Below are 23,084 nucleotides of genomic sequence, written 5' to 3' on the forward strand. Positions count from 1 at the left end.
AGCCCATTCGGGCTCGAGGAATAATTATTGTTAAATGTTCTGCATAGCCCACTGAAACTGCATTTCAGTATCTGTACATGTTATATTTTATTTTGAAGTCTTGCTCGCTTTTATGTTCATCTTTGAAACTGAAAACAGGATCAAGTTGTCCTCTCACAATACAGGCCAGATAAATCATCCAATCAGCTTCTTGTTTAAAAAACCAATCACTAGCTGATTCTGGATGCTACATGAAAAGAACAGACTAAAGTTTAGTTTATGGCACTAGCTCTCTTAGTGAGCCCTTGTTAACAGCTATGCATAAGCAACTGGTGAAGGATCCAACATTTTGGTTGCAAAATCGGTCTTTCAGTCATAGCTAAGCAGAGTGTTATGTTCTTCTTAGAACTTAACCATGACACACTTACAATCTGGTACCAAATAGATCAGTGTCATTTTGCATACACCACGGAGAGCCCGGTTCCGTACTTAAAATTATGCGGTCTTTTGACTCAAACAAGCATATTTTCGACCAGCCACCGATTGCAGATTAATGGAAGGAAAGCTTTCCATAGGACTTTTTTCTATATCCTTCAATGGCAACTCAATCGTAAGAAATTTCTATCCTGAGAAATTTCACTCTTCAAAGCTTTTGAAAAAATTGCCGTCAACTTAAAGGGAATTTCCATAAAAATGATCACCTTTGATTATAGAACCGCGTTCGACCTGTAGTCAATCATATCATTCTGATTTAATACAGCGTAACTGAGCCAATAAACTAAACGTTACTGATCATTTTCACTCCTTCTTAGCCGCGAAAGTTGATCTAAACTTGTGAACGTAGAATCTGAGGACTCGTAGCCTTTATTGTAACCCTTATGGGGTGCAGGGAAGCAAGAGCCATAATAGGACGTTCTATTATGGCTCTTGAGGGAAGCTATCTTTGTCGACAAAAGTACTTTTGATTTTCTCATTTTTCTCCTATTTTTTAATGCAACGTTTCCTATTTTTCCTATTTTCTCAATCCTGAGTTTCCTATTTTCCTATTTTTTTGAGCAACCATGCCGCTGGACACCCTGTCTTTGTAGTCTACGATGATCCTTCTCAGCGAGAGAGGATATCGGGATCGGAAAGGAACGGTGCAGCAAGCTGTTATAACTTTGATAAAGGAGGTCGCTTTTAGGTCAATTGCAATCAACGGAAGTAGGGATCTTCTTGCTTTGGAAGAAAAGAATGGGGCGCCTCAGTCGCTAACAAACTGACCAGTGAACAGTACGACCAATTAAAGTGTTGGCTGAAGAGATTTATTTGATTTTGATTTTCTGAATCTCGTTAATAAATGTGTCTTAATTACACGTTCCTTAGTACGAGTTATTTTTTATTTTATCATTAGAATTTCGTTGGTCACGGAGGTTTGATAGTTTTTAATACAGGGTCCCTAGTTATCCTCTCAGGATTTCTGGGTCAAAGCTGTCATCTCTCTGCTGACTTAATTGTTGGGGGCTCTCCCTTGCAACGTCTTTAATTTTGACGATTTCTTATTGGAAATCATATCGTATTGGGTTCTGACGGATAATTTAGTCGGATTATTACACCGGGTAAATTCAGGGGAACCCCCATTTAAGTCAGCAGGGGGATGACGGCAGATGAAGTCCGTCTCTGAAAGTAAGGTTGTAGGTATGGAACAGGGCGAGGATATTGGCAAGTAAGGAGTTATTTTTGAAACCCGAATCAGTTCGGAGCTAGGGGATTGTATTTCCAGTTACCGTTTTGGAAGATTCTTGCGGGACGAAGCCCTTTGACAATTTAAACGGGAGTTAATTTAAGGTCTTCATTTTTTCCATATTTCCAGCATAACAGGGTCTTTTAACGACGGATACATGTCATCGGATCGTTCCCTGAAAGAATATTCAGAAATATTATATCGTAAAGTAGCCTGTGAATTTTGTTCGGAAAACTCTAGTGGACCTTCTGACTATTGGGGTGAGTCTTGTTACTGGAAAGGTGGATGATGCTGAACCGCCTTATATTGCGCTACCTTTGAGTGGAGCCATTGAAGCCACTTCTTTGCCATGATGCGCGCTATCTAACTCTATGGATGTGCGACAAGGAATTTGCTTTGGATATCCTTAATAATTTGCGGCGATGCGCCGCGGAGTATGCGTACACAACTGTGCCTAAAATGACAAATCTAGGTACGACAAAATCATTTTAACGCAAAATAGTCACACTTTTTCGGGATCCACTGGTTTCGATTTCACTATTAAAGTGCTCTTCGCAGTAGTTGGCATATGGCTTTGATTGTTTGATGTTTGAAAAGGCTTCGTGTCAATTTTCAGTAGAAAAATTGGTGGCCGGAAGAGGACGCAAAATCCAATTTTCAAACTTTTACAGGAAGCTTACTACCTTTCTCGTAAACCCTCGTCTCAGAGTCTTGTATGACAAAGGTTATTTTTCAATTTCCCGGCGGAAAGACAAACCGGTCCAAAATTTGAATAAAATTTGGTGCGGACAATAGACCTCTCCTGGGGAATCAATTCGCACCATCGCAGATTTGGTGGCTAGAACTACATGCATGCTTAAGAAAAAGGATGGGCGATGGACATCTTTCGTTTCATCGGTGCTTTATGTTTTCTTTATAATAATGATCGATACAAGGGAAGTCTGTCATTTTCTTTGTCGCTCCTTATCTTTTTAAGGTGGGTTATTCTCTGGGTTTATAACATCCATCTTGACCTCGTAAAGATTGTCCCATGGAGGTGATTTCCAGCAGATTGAAAACGCACTGAAATTCATTACGCTTGTTGGGAAGACACTTGAATTTACTTAATGTCTCTGTACGATCTTAGCAACGTCTTGCACTGGGGAAGTATGCTTCCTTTCCTTGGGCAGTGCCTGCGGCCTAGTTATTTGCAAGAGAAATGAATCCAGCCGTTTTAAAACGTCGACGTTCTCAAAAGCCGAATTCGTCTACGTAGTGTCGTTCGGGAGGAGATTTCCTACTGGTTTTTTCCTGGAAACTTGGGATAGCCTACTATCCACTACCATAGCGATGTGAACGTCATTGTATTGGGATGAGGAGCTACAATTTTTCCCTTGATTCGTCGCGGTGTTTTCGACTTCTGGTCTGGGGTGGTGTTGACATGTAATAGGGTAACGAAGGAAGCTACGACAATTCTCAAGATGCGTTGGTTGTGTTGAGATCAGGAGTGTAACGCACAAGTGGATGCGCTGTTTGACAACCAGGCGATCATCCATGCCTGACATAACCAAGGAGGAAGAAGTGTAAATCCTAAAAATCCAATGAAGATATTATTTGCGACTATGGTAGAATTGAAAGTCTTACTGCGCCTTTTCTATGTCGCTTCCGCTGAGGATCCAGCTGATCAGCCTCCCTGTCATAGGGCCTCATCAGAATACCGCTTGACGGATGCTATGTGGCAGAACGTTCCGTGGTTGTTCGGGGATTCTGTGCGTCATATGTTTCACTTGATGGCGTTAGATTCACTCGTGATGAAGACTTGATCCGGAAATAGTCTTCCCTACTCTGTACCAGGTTCTTCCCAAGGAAATTCGGGTGTCAACCTCTTTGCGCAGGATCTGACATAAAACGGTAGCCTTATGCAACGCCCAGACATATGTTTCCCGCCTTTTTTCTTCGTCGGCTCCGTCTTGCTGTTTTGGATTTTTTATCCCGGAAAATACTGGTGGCGGTTACTTCATCATAACGCAAAGGAAGACAGGGTTTGCCTTTCCACTCGGAGAATTCCAGGAAACCTCGGGGTTTTCTCGGTTGAAATTTGGCATACTCTCTTGTACTAATGGCTTTCTTGTGTTGGACATATTACCGCGTGGAGACGTTTATAGCCGATCTATGTTTGTTTAAAGATGTTGTTGCCCTTTTAGGATCTTCCTGTCAGATGGTAAAGCTGTTTCCCAGTGTGTACTGTAACTCTAGGTCTTTCAGGGGGACAGCTATCTGAAACCATGGACCAAGTTCGGTGGACTCGCAGACTTACTGCTTTGCCAAACTACTCCGGAGATTCGGCTAAGCTGGCTTCTAGCGATGTGATGGACGTTAATAGGATCAACCTAAGGGTTTTGCGTTAATTTGTTTTTCCATCAGCCGGTTCACGGAAGAGATCCCAATCGGACTGATTAATTGAGCTGAACATTTATTCGTTTATAAGCTGGACATTTATTTGATTTGATATGGTTTTTTATGGTAGTTTTGGGAAAGATTTGGGAAGAATTGTGTAAGGATTGGGGTGATTTCCTACGGAAATAGGATTGTTACAAGATGTTTGTGGGGCTTATGAAAGTAAAAGATGAACAGTATGGCTTGGGGGCACTGAGCAATATTATTCCCATATCTTATTTAAACTGAGCATGAATGAGAGTGTTGTGGAATAGATTACTATTCATAACACTCGTAATGATATGCGAAAGTAAAACACGTGAAAATAATATATTCCTGAAGACTCAATGCTGTTCCAGCTTGGCTTAGGCCGCTGAGCAATATTATTCCCATATCTGTAATTCTGTAATTGACTTTCGTAAACAGGACCAGCAGTTGTAAGGCACCAGCCGAAGGAGGCCGAAGACGGCTCACCGATGCAAGAAAGTAATCAAGGTATTTAAACAATAAAGTGGTAAATTCAAACCCTGTTAATAAGGACACTAAGGGGTCCATAGAAAGTGTCCATATGTATTAATAGGGTGTCCGTATTTAGCGGGTCATGTTTTTAAGTCAAAAGTACACCTAATATGTGAACAGAATAGTAAAGAAATATAACAGAACATTAGCATTGTCAAATTAAATATCTCTAACCTTCACAAAGCCGTCATTCCGCAGATTATGTCCTTAAACACACTCAAAAGTAGCTCATTTACATTTCTTAATCAAAAACCGTTCTCTGCAAAACTCGTTTGATGCCAACATAGTGTGAAATTGACGTTTCCAATTCATCCTATCGGGTGTACTGTAGCGCTGGGAACATCGACATGCAGTCAACTGAGGGTTTTTTTATCTTCAAAAAAAGAAAGGTTTATCACAGCACACAGTTGACGATGAGGTTTCCTCACATCATATTAGTTTTAAATGCATTTCCAGGCATTTCAGCGGACTTTAATTTAAAAGTTTTCGCGGGGGAACATGCCCCCCAACAGCCCTAGTTGACTCACGCTAACAACCCATTAAATCAGTTTGCAATTATTTGGAGGGGCTCTGTCCAATTATTTATTTTTCTTTTTAAAACCTAAAGCGCGTCATCTCATCCATTTTAGGCATTAAAACTGTTTCCTGTCGTCTGTTGCTACAGATGGCAAGGATGGACATGTATTGAAACTTGAAAAAAATGGGTTAACCTTTTTAAGTTTTAATGCTATGCCAGCAAAAATCACCAACAAATTTAATGGTTAATGCACGCTGATGAAATATCTGTTTGATATGTTCTTTATAACTCTACACGAGTAATTTTGTGTATAAGTAAAAGCACTAAGTAATGACCAGCGCAGAACTGACCTGAGACGGCAATATTTCAGTGACAAGCCCCCTTTAAGATATTATAAGTTTCTTCTGTCAAATTTAGAGACTTTAAGATATAGGTTTTTCGGTAGTTTCCGCAAACCGCGAACGAAGAGAAGTAACGTGACTAGTGCCTTGGCGTCAGGTTTGCGGTTTGAGGTTCACGTTTGTACGGCTATACCACGCTCTAGAGGTGAGCGATTTGCCGCAAGTTTTTTTTCGCCCTAAAACATTACAATCCCACGTTTAAGAGGATACACTACGTTTTAGAACTCCTTTGTTTATTAATTATGGAATTCTTTTCCATCTGAACGTAATTTTGAAGACGATCTTTCTCAGCTAAAAATTGAAGGTAACAAATGAATGAAAACAAACGTGGCAGCGGCGAGCTCCCGCCCGCGAATCTTAATTCCCAAATATGGGCAGACAGCTAACGCGAAACCGCTACCCGCAAAAGGGGGTTTGTCGTTTGCGATAAGATGGCCAAACCACAATCTTCAGGTCTCTAATACATCAAGGCCTCGGTTTGAGATTTCCCTGTAATGACCGAACAGTTAATAAGTTGTATCCATCATCATCATTATCCTTTGACCACCGGAGTGGACGGGACATTCATGGAGATTTCTTCCCGAACACTGCGATTCGCTAGTGCTGTACTCAGGTCCCTGGTATCACGTCCTAGCAATCGTTTCGGGGTATGTTAATGCACCTTGCCCACTGGACGCCAGAGGATAAGAGATGAGAAAATTTCGTTATCTGCTCGATAGCAATGACCAACAAACTGGAGATGCTTTTGCCTGAATCTCAAAGATAGGGGTGTAGGTGTCCCATAGATCATGGAATAAGGTGCATACTAAAGCTGGTTTATGACTTTTTATGTGTAGTGAATTCCTTTTCTCAGTGGTTTGCAAAATGATCTTTGAGGATAACCAAAAGTATATGTATATTTCCAAGCAATTTTTTGTTTCGTTTGTTATTTTTCCGCTTATCTTCCTCGGTGACACCTTCAATTATCCTAGTCTTTTCCTCGCTCGCTCGCTCTTATTTTTTCCTTCTTCTTCTTCCTTCCTTCATTCCTTCCCCTTATATGCTTTTCCTCAAATGCACTCCGATTTTAACCAAAGTCTCGCAATACAGATTTCCACTCGAAGAAAGAAGAAGGCGCCAGTTTTTCGAAGCCAGTACAAGAAAGTGATTCGGCAGGTGGGTTCTATAATAAACACTTAATGATTGGTCCCGAGAGATACAGTTAATTTTGTTTCCCGAGATTCTGCCGAGGGAAACAAGTTAACCGGTTTCCTCGGGACGATTTGTTATATAACCCACGAAGAAAAACTTTTTCGTGTACAACTTTATGAAAATAAATCTCGCGAGCAGTCAGCATTCAAAGATAACAGGGCACTATAACCGTCTAGCGTCATAGATTTTGCAATGTTGCCCGCTCAAGAATTTGACGGGAAATAGTTCCAATGTCAGATGTCATGTGACATGGAAGTAACCAATGAGAGCGCGCGCTGGAAGGAAAAATTCCCAGCTATATGACAATATTTAATATGGAGGATCGTTGTTGTTGGAGTATTAGTGGGAGATATTGGGTGGGTACAAGGAACACGTGTACGCAATATTTACATCGCTAATATTCTTTATCAATAGAGAGATTCAGAATCGCGTTTAGAGCAAACGGCAAACGCAAATTTGTACCACGTGACCATTATGTTGTTTACCATTCACAGAAAATTAGTCGTTTCGTACCATTTTTATCCATAAGAATTGTTTTGAGCTGGTTTTATCCGCTCATTTTCTATTTTGAGACATTCTCAACTTGAATCTGACGTTTGACGTTTGCCGTAAACGTGTTTCTAAATCTCTCTAATAATTGACATTAAAAACAGGTAGTTTTTAGAGGAACAGAGTTAGGAGAGCAAGGACTAAAGGATCTGTCTTCGGTCTCTCATGAATAAAATGCGTAGAATCTCGTTAAAATAAGATCATGTGCTATTTCAGGTGGTTTAACTGGTCTGACAGGTTTGCTAGTTACTATAAGGTTGATGAATGTCTTGTTTTTCGACTGGTTGACTAGAAACTAAAAATGTTTTTCATTAATTCATGGTGTCTAAGGATTAAGCTCAAACTCGCTTGTGACTTAAAATCACTGGGCCGTGACGTAATTATGCATGTTCTATTTCCTACCACTGTCATTGTCCTAGGTCCGGTGTACTTATTTTTGGCACGTAAATTGTTCGTATAAATGGGGTCGAAGGTAAGCTAGCTCTTTCTTAAACGAAACACCCCCCACAGTTTTTTTGGTAATACCTCCCCTCCTCTTCAATTTTATTATTTTCCTCCGCCTCGTCCTCTTCCTCATTAATATTGTTTTTCCCCCGTCATTCTTCCCCTCCCCCTCATTTCTATTGTTCGCCACATTTCTGTTGTCCGACTCCACCACCACCACATTTCTATTATTTCTCCTTCTCCGCTACCACCAGCACCACATTTCTATTGTCCTTCTCCCCATACACATTATCGACCCTACACAGGAGCTCTTTAATGGTTTCCTGCGCAGCATGTAGGGTCGATGTTGGGTTGATTTTCGGTCGATATATGGTCGATAATGGGTGGGTGGAAGAGGTGAGAGAAAAATAGAAATGTGGTGGTGATGGAGTCAAAACAATAAAAAGGGGGAGGAGAGGAGAGGTTAATATAAATTGTGTTTCAGGCAAGAGAGGGCTAGTTTGTCTTCGCCTTCATTAATACACATAGCTCAAGCACCTAGAATCGGTGAACTGGAACTAAGACAAAGACAGCGGTAGGAAATAACAGGGGAATTTGAGCTTATTCCTGAGACATCATTAATTAACGAATGAAAACCTTTCTAGGTTTCCAGTCAGCCAAATGAAAAGCCAAGACATTCATATCGACCTTAAAGTGACAAGAAAACGTTTCAGAACGGTTAAACTAACTGAAAGAGTACATGACCGTGTCTTAATGAGATTCCCCCGCATTTCTTCATGAGAAAAAGATAAAAAACCTATGACTTGATCGGCGTTACATGTTATGTATTCCACCGCACGTTAACGAGATTCAAACGCAAAGAACGGAGTAAAACATGCCTACTATACTACTTTAGAGGCTCTGAAACCCAGCATTGCCAAGCATTGTATTTTATCTAAAACTTTTCTTTCTTCCTTGTACAACAGACAAGTCGCTTGCATGACTGCTGCTGAAAACCTTGCGAATCACCTTTATGTTGACAAATATGCCCACTGACTAACTAAGAAAAGTCATATTTCCATTTTTTCAGGACATGCAGGTTTTTTTAAGCGCGGTTGAATCCTTATTGCAATGTCTCTTTCGACAGATTCACGTGTAGAACTGAGTGCCAGCTCGAAGCCTGTACAAGAAAGTGATCAAGCTGGTACGTTTAATCAGTTTGTAAACCTCAAATCAAGATTTGTAGTTTCATTTGGGTATGGAGTGTTTTTAAAAGATTCACTCCGCTTTTCAATAATTACACGCGAACTGCAGTCAATCATATTTACGACCACAAGCAACGGGCCTTGAAACACAGAAAAACACAAAACGGATTGAAATTCACCAATCACAAATCACAAACCATGAACTTTGAACTCGTTGAAATAAAACCTTTGTTTTCTAAGGGGTCCGCTAAGATGATTGACAGCAGCGAAGAAAGCAAATGTTCGATGGCTCGCGTTTGCGTGGTTTTGAAAAGTGCAATAAGGGGAATAATGGGTGCATTGGGAAAAAAAGATGATAACCAGTGCAGCTTTAATATGTGCTATCACTAACTGTGTGAATTCTGCGGACCATAATCCCCAATAAATACTCCATCACGCTTGCCGCCGTTACAGCGCAGATTTAATGTTGCAGGTTAAAGGGAAAAGCACATGACCTTATCTTAATGAGATTCCCCCGCATTTTATTCATGAGATAAAGATAAAAAGCTATGACGTCATCGGCGTTACATGTAATGTATTGCACCGCAAGTAAATGAGATTCACATGCAAAAAATGGAGTAAAACATGCCTACTATACTACTTCAGAGGCTCTGAAACCCAGCATTGCTAAGCGTTGCATTTTGTCTGTAACTTTTCTTTCTTTCTTGTACAACAAAGTCAAGTGGCTCTTATGTCCGCTGCTGAAAAGGTTGCGAATCGCCTTTATGTACACGGAGCTGAGAATCGTCATCTTCAAAGACGCGGTGTCACTGCCGGGAGTTTCGATGCAATATCCCCTATTGGGCACGCTGAACCAGCGAGATGCCCCACAGTTGTATGCACCGGGGCGAAAGGCGTATAAAATGCTCAAAGGCGCTGTTGTCGGAGGGCCAAGCCTGGTGTTCGGTCGAATGCAAGAGGCCGGGGTTACTCGAATCCATTCGCAGAAATACGAAGATGCGAATTTGTGTCGAAAAGTTTTGGGCTATAACGCCAATGCATTGCATCCTAGCACGATGTTGGGAGAAATGCCGCTCAGCAGGGAGGAAGTTTATTATTGGCCTCTTACGGAAAAGAAGCTCAAAAGCTTCCTCGCAAGTTTGAGGCAAGACAGGTGGTTTGGGTTCGCAGAAGTCGACATCAAGGTGCCAACAGAATTGTAGTCTACTTTCGAAGAAATGCCGCCGATCTTTTGCAACAAACCAGTCCTTAGCGAGGCGGTGCCTCAGCACATGAAGGACTGCTTGGCGCAGAGCAACTGCAAACCGATGCACGACCAGCAATAGTTGGTGGGCGTGTTTTCAGACCCAAAAAATCCTTTTGTACACATCGCTGATGAAATGGTATCTCGAGCACGGGCTGAAAATCACCGCAGTGTACAGGACGATCAATAACTGCCTGAAAAAAAAATATTCACGTGGTTTGTTATTGTGTTCGCTTATGGCTGTGAGTTGACACAAGTTCGTTAGGTTTGTTAAGTATTAACATGTCTGGTTTACATAAAATACAGAATTTCTCTGTATTACTTTGTATTACTTTGGTGAGATTGGTATAGGATTTAGCCTTGGCTAGATTTTTCCAGGAGATCGGAAAATCTTTCTTTTCATCTTTTAGCTGCCATAGTTGCTTGCTTAGTTCTGTGCCGTTTTTTTACTCTTGTGTTTGAAGGACATTTGGTGGTTTCGCCATCTTGTCTTAAACCCAATGGCGGTGAGGCCAACAGACGTCTCTGAGCTTTCTGCAGTGGATATGGTGGCTTGGTACACCACGACCTTGACTAAGCATCCTCCTTTTAAAGGACACTTGTTTGGCTCTCTACAGTTGCAGGGTTTAGGGGGTGTTGCATTTTCAGGTGGCGTGTTCTGTCTTAGAATGGTTTTGTTGTGTCCATCAATGATCTTAATAAGATTAATTTTGTTAAAACGTTTTCTCAATTTATGACGGCCAAGTGTACGCTCCGATAGCTTCTCGTTAAAAGCTCATAAATGGACGCTTCGCTTTTTAGCCTTGGCTAAATCTGTATATTAATTACAGGAGGTACTACATGTGTTTATTATACGGGTAAGCTAAAAAGACTTCTTCGCTTGAAAAACCTTTGTTTGATTTTTTTCAATTTTTTTTTTTAAAGAAATAGAGCGAGTCATTATCGTGTTGTCGCAGCATCAAATGTGTGTTGATTACGCGGTAAACCAACAGAAATTCCACGTATTGCTTGAATAGCCCAGTGATTTTAGATCTTTAGATGGCTTCCTTCCCCTAATACGGGGCTGCTAAATTGTGTTCGTATTAATCTAACTATTTAATATAACAGGTGGTGAAAAAAATCCAACAAGAACGGAGTGTGTCACAGGTATCAAAACATGTTTAACATTCTTGTCTTCATTAATTAAGATACACCGTTTCCGTGTACGGGTAGGGGCAAATTACCCGTACCCGTATCAAGTAAATACTGGCTGTCCGCCTTTTACCTCAGAGAAACGGCTAGGTTACCTTTTAGAACGATTACGACCTATCACCATATATCGGCAATCACTGATGGCCTATACATAGAAGGCGCAAGTACCTAGACCCAAGTGTAGAAAAGGGCCCATCTGTAATAACGTTTGGACCCAAGTGTAATGAAGGTCCCATCTGTAATAAAGTTTTGAAGCCAAGCGTAATAGAGGTCCTATCTGTAATAACATTTGGACCCAAGTGTAATAAAGGTCTCATCTGTTGTGACCTTTGGTCCCAGCTGAGATAAAATGACACATGTCCACAACAGTCTATACGTGTAGTTATCTTAACTTACAAGGCTGACATCACGGGTGACATGACCAAACGGAACGGGGAAGAATACCACATAATCTGGCAATGGCTCTCGGTTTAAGTTGTGGCAATTACTGGCTGTGAAACGTTCTTTTAAAAAAATCATAGCTCAGGAACAAACCAATACATGTCATTCGAGTTCGCTTCGATAAAATATCAGGCTAAAGGTTTTGAACCCAGTGGAATCTGTTATAATTTTTCCCCCTCTGTCTTCTTGTCATTGTCAGTATTTCACTCACGGCTGAATTTAATTGATAGGATTTCATGATTGTCAGTACTTGTACTGAAAAGGAGTACCTTTAAAATTCTTTCTTATGCATAACTGAAATCTAATAAAGCATAAGCGGTTGTTAAATACAATTTACATGGCGTAAAAAAGTTGAGAATTTCCTTAAATCAATGATTGAAACTATAACAAGCGCAGTTAAGCAGCACTGAGCACACATTTTCTTTGGTTAATAATTCTAGGTGGCAATCACCTTATTTTTCAATGGCCATTGCCATTTAGCTGATACTTTTCTAATCACATTACTAGGTGTGATATTCAGTTTGACAGTGGTGTTAAAGTCATGAAGATAAAATTAAATGGCAGGGGTTGGTTTCCGAATGGCCACTTGATTTTACAATTTTTACTTCTTATTGGTCATAATTTGTTGTTGGTATATTACCGGTTTGAGTATAAGGATAACTTTTAAAAATACGGCCTTTATTACACTTGGGTCCAAATGTTATTACGGATGGGACTTTTATTACCCTTGGGTCCAAATGTTATCACACAAGGGACCTTTATTATGCTTGCGCCCAGTTATTACACTTGTGCCTTCTATGGCCCCTTTACATAATTAATGGATATACGGGAAACATGTTCACCTACCTGTATCCGTTGGTGGGGTGTCTTATTAACACCAAATACTTACATGTTGGGTCATGTAACAACGTAAGGCACTTTCGCATTAAAAAAGTGCAATTCGTAGCCCATAAACCTTTAGGTCAACACTAAAATGGGCGAATAACTTTTATCACTAAACTCATCCAGTCCCTTAGTTTTAGAGATTAGGTGAACTTGCACAAAAACTTTAATATATTTCTCGTCAGTTATGGGCGTCGTCAGTGTCATCTCTTGTCAGAATATTTTAGAGCTTCGATAAAACTAGTCTGAGAAAACAGCTGGCATTTCGAGACGCCACCGCTGGTTTCCCCGCGAAATGACGTCTGAGAAACGAGCACAGAAATTCATACTGATGACGCGACATTACCCAGATCTGAGTAGCATTTCTGATTGGTTCAAGCCAATTTCACACGCGGCACGACCAATCAGAAGCACTACCCAGATCTGGGAAGTGAAGTGTCATCCGTATGGAATTTCTGGGACTCGTTTCTCAGACGTCATCTCGCGGGGAAACCAGCAGGTCCAGCGGTGGCGTCGCGAAATGTTGGCTGTTTTCTCAGGCTAAGATAACGCGTTTACAGTTAATTCGTGTTTATTTATCAGTAAAACATTTATTTTTGAAACCGCCTTAGACACTATGACCATAATATTTGATTTGCTTATAGGCTCCTTTAGAGAGTTGTCCGATCGTCCGCGCCCTTGTCGAACGTTTGTCAACCGCGATGAAATAATTAAAGACATTAAGATATATCTTCGCCCAGACCCAAAAAACAAGTACAGTTGTGTCTTTGTACATGGTGCTGCTGGGATGGGAAAATCAGCCACTGCTTTTAAAGCGGCAAACGAGATCAGAGAAAAAAGCGATAACAATGCAGCCTAACATTTCTATGTAGTCGTTCGCAGGGTGTCAAGCGCTTTAGGGGTCCAAAAATACATGGATATAGAGCTAAGCGACCTGAAAATATAGTACAAAACCCACCAAAACTGCAAAAATATAGGACTAATCCGGTAGTAACTTAAAGGCCTAACGCAAGGTTCTTTACTCTATATAGACTCTCTAGATGTACTTTTTCATTATAGGGCCAACAAAAGAAAGACTCTTCTTCGATTTCAAAGATATCTTTCAAACTTACAGTAAATTTATTATTTACTTCAGAAATCCAAAGTAGCGCTGTTCAATCTGAAATCATAACATCATCTCAGTTACCATGAACTGCTCGGCATGCAAGATTCATAAAAATAGCAGTCTTAAATTATTTCAAATCAACAATGGTTGACAATATGAACAAGTTCGAGTCCAAAGCTCAGTACTAACACTTCTGTGAATACAGAAATGGAAATACTGACAGCAACACTTAGAATTACAGAAACTAGGAAAAATAAACGCCAATGTGAACAAAAGTCACCACTCATATTCTTTCAGATCAGGTAAAGTATCCATAAATTACAGCCTTCATGGTTAACTACATCACCACTGCTGTTAGGTTGATGTAGCAGTGTTCCTAACGTTGGATTTCTTCTTCTTCTTTTTTGCAGCCTGCTTTGGTAGCGAGGCACTCAATCTTGGCATTTTCATAGGAAGTGAAACTTTTTTCCTAAGCTTTTTTCAATTGGCTTCCATTTCTGACACTCGACACCTTTCTGCTTCTCTCTCAGCTCAAGATAACTCTGTATTAAACTTCTGTGATAACCCTGTAGCGTTTTCTGTCATTACCTCTGCTGCGCGCTTATGCCAACTCTATCACACACTATCTATCACGTGAAAGATGGACCCCCACAGTCAACCCACAATCCACTGCACACCACCAAAAGTTTAGAAGAAGACTGGGTGCAAATTTAAAATTACTTTTTGCATTTTGAGGTGTAGCAAACACATCCTTTGCGACATCAAAGTTTCCTGAATTGTAGATTTACACCTAACAATCAAACATTTGTTTAAGTTTTTAAGTATTTCTTGAATTTTTAATGAAAAAGGCCTTAAAATATATGAAAATATAGGAATTTGCTCGGTTTACAGGACTTTATAGGAGAGGTGTGAAAAAATAGCATTTTATAGGAATATAGGGCTCGCTTGACACCCTGCGTGCGCTTTCACAACTCGGTGAGCCACTGTAGTTTACGTCAGGAGTTCCGAGGAAAAATTCGAGCTATTTACACTAAGCAACGTCCACTATGGCTCCACGTCTCCAGTTTCACCCATCTCAACCAGCCCTTAACAATTAACAACATTGCGACAGTCACGCATGCCTGGCACAAAAAATTCTCACATACACGTAACACCACGACGGCCAAGTGTACGCTCCGATAGCTTCTCGTTAAAAGCTTATAAATGGACGCTTCGCTTTTTAGCCTTGGTTAAATCTGTGTATTAATTACAGGAGGTACTACATGTGTTTATTATACGGGTAAGCTAAAAAAGACTTCTTCGCTTGAAAAACCTTTGTTTAAGCAAGTCATTCTCGTGTTGTCGCAGCATCAAATGTGTATTGATTACGCGGTAAACCAACAGAAATTCCACCTATTGCTTGAATAACCCAGTGATTTTAGATCTTTAGATGGCTTCCTTCCCCTAATACGGGGCTGCTAAATTATGTTCGTATTAATCTAACTATTTAATACAACAGGTAGTGAAAAAAATCCAGCAAGAACGGAGTGTGTCACAGGTATTAAAACATGTTTAGCATTCTTGTCTTCATTAATTAAGATACACCGTTTCCGTGTACGGGTAGGGGCAAATTACCCGTACCCGTATCAAGCAAATACTGGCTGTCCGCCTTTTACCTCAGAGAAACGGCTAGGTTATCTTTTAGAACGATGATGGCCTATCACCATATATCGGCAATTACTGATGGCCTATACATAGAAGGCACAAGTGTAATACCTGGACCCAAGAGTAGAAAGGGGCCCATCTGTAATAACATTTGGACCCAAGCGTAATAGAGGTCCCATCTGTAATAAAATTTTGAAGCCAAACGTAATAAAGGTCCTATCTGTAATAACATTTGGACCCAAGTGTAATAAAGGTCTCATCTGTTGTGACCTTTGGTCCCAGCTGAGAAAATATGAGACATGTCCACAACAGTCTATAAATGTAGTTATCTTAACTTACAAGCCTGTCATCACGGGTGACATGACCAAACGGAACGGGGAAAATACCACAGAATCTGGCAATGGCTCTCGGTTTAAGTTTTGGCAATAACTGGCTATGAAACGTGCTTTTAAAAAAATCATAGCTCCAGAACAAACCAATACGTGTCATTCGCGTTCGCTTTGATAAAATGTCTGGCTAAACGGTTTTGAACCCAGTGGAATCTGTTGTAATTTTCCCCCTTCTGTCTTCTTGTCATTGTCAGTATTTCACTCACGGCTGAATTTAATTGATAGGATTTCATGATTGTCAGTACTTGTACTGAAAAGGAGTACCTTTAAAATTCTTTATTATACATTACTGAAATCTAGTAAAGCATAAGCGGATGTTAAATACTATTTACATGGCGTAAAAAGAATTGAGAATTTCCTTAAATCAATGACTGAACCTATAACAAGCGCAGTTAAGCAGTACTTAGCACACATTTTCTTTGGTTAATAATTCTACTGTGGGTGGCAATGGCCTTATTTTTCAATGGCCAGTGCCATTTAGCTGATACTTTTCTAGTCACACTAGCTACTAGGTGTGATATTCAGTTTGACAGTGGTGTGAAAGCCATGAAGATAAAATTAAATGGCAGGGGTTGGTTTCCGCATGGCCACTTGATTTTACAATTTTTACCTCTTATTGGTCATAATTTGTTGTTGGTATATCACCGGTTTGAGTATAATGGTAACTTTTAAAAATGCGGCCTTTATTACACTTTGGTCCAAATGTTATTACAGAAGGGACCTTTATTATGCTTGGGTCCAGTTATTACGCTTGTGCCTTCTATGGCCCCTTCATATAATTAATGGATATACGGGAAACATGTTCACCTACCTGTATCCGTTGGTGGGGTGTCTTATTAACACCAAATACTTACATGTTGGGTCAAGTAACAACGTAAGGCACTTTAGCATTAAAAAAGTGCAATTTGTAGCCCATACACCTTTAGCTCAACGATAAAATGGGCGAATAACACTGATCACTAAACTCATCCAGTCCCTTAGTTTTAGAGATTAGGTGAAGTTGCACGAAAACTTTGATATATTTCCCGTCTGTTATGGGCGCCGTCAGTGTCGTCTCTCGTCAGAATATTTTAGAGCTTAGATAAAACTAGTCTGAGAAAACAGCTGGCATTTCGAGACGCCACCGCTGGTTTCCCCGCGAAATGACGTCTGAGAGACGAGCACAGAAATTAATACTGATGACGCGACACTCCTCAGATCTGAGTAGTATTTCTGATTGGTTCAAGCACTACCCAGATCTGGGAAGTGAAGCGTCATCAGTATGGAATTTCTGAGACTCGTTTCTCAGACGTCATTTCCCGGGGAAACCAGCGGGTCCAGCGGTGGCGTCGCTAAATGTCGGCTGTTTTCTTATGCTAAGATAAAACGTTTACAGTTAAACATTTATTCTTGAAACTGCCTTAGACACTATGACCATAATATTTGATTTGCTTATAGGCTTCTTTAGAGAGTTGTCCGATCTTCCGCGCCCTTGTCGAACGTTTGTGAACCGAGATAAAATAATTGAAGATATTAAGACATATCTTCGCCCAGGCCCAGAAAACAAGTACAGTTGTGTCTTTGTACATGGTGCTGCTGGAATGGGAAAATCAGCCACTGCTATTAAAGCGGCAAACGAGATTAGAGAAAAAAGCGATAACAATGCCGTCGTCTACATCAACTGCTGTGATGTCTGTTCGTTTGATGATCTTGCCGAGAAGATTTACCACCAAATCTATCGTTTCCCTTCACAAGACTCAACTTCAAAAGTTAAAAGGAGGCTAATGAGTGAGAAAGATCTCTTCGTCATTTTGCTGATGGACAACTTTCAGTACTTGGAACCAATGGGTAGCACTGACAAAGCCAACATGAATCCAGAAATCAAAAGGATTGATCCAACAGAAGGATCGAAAATTAAGAAGTTCATCTCAGAAATTATCGCAGCCTCAACCAACGTCAAGCTGCTCGTCACCTCATCAGTGAAGGATTTTCTTCCAGATATACATCGACGAGTAGTAGAACTGCGTCCCTTAGAAAAGGAAGCATCAATTGAACTTCTGAAAATCAGCTTTGGCCCTGATATTGAGCTGGAGGAAGAAAATGCTGGCAAAATACTGGAAGTTTCTGATGGTATGCCGCTGGCCCTCATTTCCTTAGCTTCTTGGGGAGACCATCCAGCCGATCTTGTGCAAATGCTGAACAACGCAGACGTTAAGAGGCTGTACAACAAATTGGCGGAAATTCCAACAACGGACCCGAGGAAAAAAATAAACAGCTGTTTTGACGCTTGCTTTTGCTATCTTGACCAGAATCTTCAAGACACCCTCATTCGTCTCGCGCTGTTCAGAGGACATTTCACCTTGACAACAGCTAAAACAGTTTTCCCTTCAGAGGAGGTAGAAGATCACGTCTTAAAACTGGCTCGTCGATCTCTTTTAGAAAAGAACATATTAGGCCCTAAAGATCTGTGCTATTACAGCCTCCTCACAGTCCAAAAACTCTACTGCCAAAATAAGGCCCAAGAAGGACGTTTACTGCTAGTGTACAATAATGGCCGTAAGCGTTTTATTGGCCATTTTCTTTCTTTTCTTGACGATGCTTTCGAGAGGTTCCTGAGCAAAGATGCTTTTGAAGCTTGTGCTACATTTCGTCGGGAAGTGGAAAATATCATGCAACTTCTCGACTGGTTCGAGAGTGACGCCATGGACAAAGAACAAAGACTAAGGTGTATTGATGTGTTCAACAAAGCGGCCGAGCTACTTGCAAAGATGATGGGGGAGAAGCGATTTAATGCGGTTTTTAATATGCTGAAAGGCAAGTGCCAACAGTTGCAAGATAAGAAAAGATTGAGTGATTGTCTCACTTCACTGGGGATAAAAGAGGCATTCAGTTGTTTCTTTTCCCCTCATCTGTCCCTTGAAGCTGGAGAGAGAGCTAGAAATTACTTCATTGAAGCCGATAGAATCCAGAGCGACCTACAAATTAATACCGGTAACAGCAGAGCCCAGTGCCTTGCCAAATATGGCCGTTGTGTCTCTATAGATGGCAAATTTTGCAAAGGAAAGGAGATGATTACAAAAGCAATCGATATTCGTAAGGGGCATGGCAAAGAGGATGGTGTCATGTTAGGTGCAACATACAACGACTTAGCAGGTGAGCCTAAGTTCTTCCTGCGCACAGGGAGTCCTCAAAATCATACCCAGGGTCCTCTCCCTTCCGCCCTCGAAAAAGAAGGGTGAAGAACTGTTATCTTAGATAAGGAGGGGATGCAGAGCACCGAAGGAAGTTAGGCTATGAACAGGCTGTCTGTTTGTGAAAAGGGTGAAAAAATCGCGAGGAGAGGGAAGGGAAAGGGTGAGAGCCTGTAGACAAACACTTTCCCGAACAGAGAGCCTGTTCACTGGCTAAAGGAAAGTTAAAAGCCTGAGGCACAAGGCTTCAAGTTCTTTCCTAGATCCGTCCGTAGAGATGGTTGAGCCCAATAGCTGGCCATCTTACCGTGCGGACTTTGTCGAAAGTGAATCAGTTATGAATATGCTAAACTTTAAAACGAAGTTTTAACTCAGTTTGATTCTCGATTTCCTATGTCTCCTAGCCTGAAACCGGTTTAGCCTAAATTTCATTTTAACATTCAACAAATACAAACCACGAGCCCATAACCTGGAGTGAGCAACTTCCATATGTGCTCCTGTCACGTCGTTTCGGTACCTACCAGTTTATTTTTTAACGATCTTGGCACGAATTTATAATATCTTTTTAGTCCCACAAACCAGTAAGCAAATCCCACAGACCTGAAAACTTTATTACTGACCATTTAATGACATTTAGTATTCTTTTTTTCATATCCTAAACTTCCCTGGTAATGTGCTACGTTAATTGGAATAACTTTTTTTGAAAACCTACAAGAACAACAAATCCAGCGACAAAACTGTTAATTTCTCCTGTGTTCTAGTTGTCCTCTCCCTGGAAGCGGCACATCATCAAGAACAACATCGACAAAAACAAGCCAATGCACTTTTCCGAGAAGCCGTAGAATTCAGAACACGTGAAACGCTTCCAATATACAGAGAAAAGCTGGGCGATCATCCTTTTACAGCTACCATCCTAAACAACCTGTCCAAAAACTACCGTGCTCTGGAAGATTTCGAAGGCGCTAAAAAGTGTTCAGAGGAAGCGCTGAAAATTCGGCGATACTTCCTACGGGAGCACATGGAAACAGCTTTATCTCTATTTGAGGTTGCAATGGTTCTTAAGGAAATTAACGACTTACAGGCAGCGAAAACTAACTTTGAGCAGTGTTTAGCCATGCAGAGGAAGGTGCTGGATGAGAAACACAAGGATCTCGAAAGGTAAGCAGGAGTGAGTGTAATTACAATGCGAGCACACGCGGGGTGGGGTGGGAGGAAGGGGTACACTCCCCCCCCCCCTACTCCCCAACACTAGTCGCAACTTGCCAGCGGAGATTTCTCTCTTGGGTGCAGCTGCCATATCTTCAGGTAAAATGAACCTACCGCCGACCTCAGGTTTGTTAGCCAGATGACTATTTCGAAGTACCGACGTAAAAAAGGACCATGTAAGGTTTTTCTAACCATTTTCCTTCACTCTGTTAAGTAGTAACCTGTGTGAAAATAATCTTATTGAAGTCAACGGTTGCTGCGGGTGTTTCCTGGCTTGTATGCAACTATGAAAATGGACCTCGCTTTTGAGTCTATTTGCAGTCAAACAACACTTTACATTGGTACAAATGAATTTTATCAGTAAGCAGAACCTTCATGAGTGGATCCAGGATTATTGGGGGGAACGTGGCTGGTGTAGATGGGTCACCAAATTTTTCATCAATTAAAATTTCCATACGGCAAGTCCGGCAAAAGTTGCAAGTCAAGGCCGGACTGGAAACCGGTGACACTGGAAACTGTGGCGAAGCCACAAAATAAGAAAAAGAAATACCCAAAACAGGAAACTTCACAAAGCCTAAGCGTTTCTTCCAGAAAAAAGTTAAGTAGAATGCTTCAGCGCCACTGACTCCAAAGAACAAATCAAAGTGGCGGAGGCAATAAAACAAGAGTGTTAGCGGAAAAGAACTCAGAAGAACTCCTGTCACGTACGTTTCAGAGCTGTCTTAGCTCGACAACAAAGATAAAAGGGATCTTATAGGATGCACTGTATGGTAGGCAACTGTGTTTGAAACTAATCATCTTTTCTCCTGCTTAGGCGGTTCTAAAGGGGAAGGGGGGGGGGTAGCCACTTAACCCACCCGCCGCCCCATTTTCATCCTATTACCTTGTACAGCAGTGGGTTTCCTGTGAGGAGCCGCTCCTGCTTCCTGTCTGCACGTACCATTTTTCTGACGCGTACGTTGGAAAGCGGATGCAACAATGAAAACGAACAAAAGTGGTCTAGCCATGTTGAGGAGTGCCTTAAATGCAACGAAACGAAGTATTCTCGGCTTGCACTGTCACGCAATGAAAAATAAAAATGCAAACCATTCAATACAGAAGGACTAGAATCTGGGAAATGAAAAAAGATAAATATACAAAAACCCTTGCCAAGAATCAGGTCTGTGAAATACTTCAAATGCGAGATATTTGGAAAAACGGTTTACCTACATTTATAAAGTTTTGTCTGGAAACGCCATGTTGGTGTCCCTTTCAGGAACACCAATATGGCCGCTGGATACCAACAGAAACATCTTGTTTTTGAGTTTTCCTACTAATGCGTGAATTCTTCGCTTGAGGAACTCATAAAGATTACAGTAATATTTATCCTGAGACAAGGAATGTTTAGATTGCAAAATCTCCCAAAATCGGTAATGTTTTTAACCCACATAAGAGCTGTCCCGGCCGCCAGCTACATGCCGCGTCACGCAAAAGCCTGGAAATTCAAGCCTCCTCTCTCGCAAAACGAAGAACCCTTTCGAACCAAAAATTTGTTTATGTAAAGATGTTTAGGTACCTTAATACCTCGTGAAAGTAGAAACTCAGAAGAATTGATAGTTTCTTAGTTTGATTTTCGGTGACGTCACGTGAAACCCAAAAATTTGCATTTGTGTTAAGTCAGAGATGACAACTTGAAAAAACTGGGCGAGCATTTCAAGTAGCTCTGTAAATGGTTCAAAACCTTTCCAAAAATTTTAATCGTTTCCTTTTTCCCCGTGTGCTATGGTGGCCGTTCGGCTAAGGGACTGAAATGGCGCTTCGTAATTTTACAGTAATTCCCGTGCTATTGATGGGGTGTATTGGACAACCCTCTGCTATTGCCCCTTTTTTCTTAGCTGTGTCATGACTGATACCTTAAAAATTTTTGCCGTTTCGGTTTTGTGTTCGCCTTTTACAGCAAAGTTTTCTTTTTTACAGTACCAAGAAAGAACTGGAAGAAGTGTGTAAGCGACTCGAGGATAAGGAAAAAGATGATGGAATGAAAAGTAACGTTCCCCCTGCAATTTAAAAATTTGCATTGGATGCAATTCAAACGAGGTCATTTCATTGCGCAATGGTCCTCGGTAACTAGCCAGTACTTAAAAAGCTTCGGGGTGTGTTTAAGATATCTAAAAACATAACTTATAACAGTTTTTTTGTTTCATATTAGAACCCGCACTGAAAAACTTTGGTGCATGTACAAAACATCGGTTGCCAGTAGTTACTGTCAGTACCTTTCTATAAGTGTGCCTCTTGTGTGCAGAGAACGTACGCTTCATTCAGATCAACATCAAAGAATCACTGAAAATAGACCGTGATGGTAACTTTGTAAATAAATGTAGACCTGGAACCTACCCCAGTTGTTCAGAGGGTGGATAACGCCAAAATAGCATTAGAAAAATCCTTTTTCTGTGGTTAACAAACTTTGTTTCCCTTATAGTTAAGGTCAAGTAATACAGGCAACATTTTCGTCCAACTTGTCACGCAGCAAATTTCAATGTTGCAAGTTGAGGCTCATTTTGAAAATGGTGCCTTCTGATTGGTCAACGGTGTGTTTTGTGTCACTAAACAAAATGGCGGACTCGCTTAGCCTCCCTTGGTTTATTATAATAATAATAGTAATAATGATAATAATGACTTAAATACAGAATCTACGAAGTGGCTCTTCGCCTGTAAACTAAAAGGTATCTAAACTATTATTCTAGTAATTTACAAATACAATAACAATTAAATTATATGAGAAATAGTTAAAAAAATAAAATAATAAAAATAAAAGTATAGACCATATCAAACATTTGCGCTTGTGACATTAAAATATCTCTGTGTCACTGAAATAGAGTCGAATCCGGGGCATTATAACAATGGCGTTATTG

General features: G+C 40.7%; 1 protein-coding gene across 1 annotated transcript; it reads left to right on the forward strand.

Moving 5' to 3' along the window:
• Window positions 1-3,303: 3,303 nt before the first annotated feature.
• On the forward strand, window positions 3,304-22,381 carry LOC140937848 (uncharacterized). Its single transcript, XM_073387421.1, has 10 exons — window positions 3,304-3,476; window positions 3,886-3,902; window positions 4,544-4,612; window positions 6,644-6,709; window positions 8,865-8,921; window positions 11,273-11,311; window positions 15,283-15,321; window positions 17,255-18,949; window positions 19,749-20,145; window positions 22,150-22,381. Exons 1-10 carry the CDS (start codon window positions 3,304-3,306, stop codon window positions 22,238-22,240), a joined length of 2,643 nt encoding a protein of 880 aa, XP_073243522.1. The 3' UTR covers window positions 22,241-22,381.
• Window positions 22,382-23,084: the final 703 nt, after the last annotated feature.

This window comes from Porites lutea, chromosome 5 (genome assembly GCF_958299795.1).
Source record: "Porites lutea chromosome 5, jaPorLute2.1, whole genome shotgun sequence".
Classification (NCBI taxonomy): domain Eukaryota; kingdom Metazoa; phylum Cnidaria; class Anthozoa; order Scleractinia; family Poritidae; genus Porites; species Porites lutea.

Coding starts and splice junctions, on each gene's coding strand:
- LOC140937848 (XM_073387421.1), top strand. CDS start 3,304: ATGGTAGAATTGAAAGTCTTACTGCGCCTTTTCTATGTCGCTTCCGCT. Junction 8,922..11,272: donor ACAAGAAAGTGATCAAGCTG/GTACGTTTAATC, acceptor TTAATATAACAG/GTGGTGAAAAAAATCCAACA. Junction 18,950..19,748: donor AACATACAACGACTTAGCAG/GTGAGCCTAAGT, acceptor CCTGTGTTCTAG/TTGTCCTCTCCCTGGAAGCG.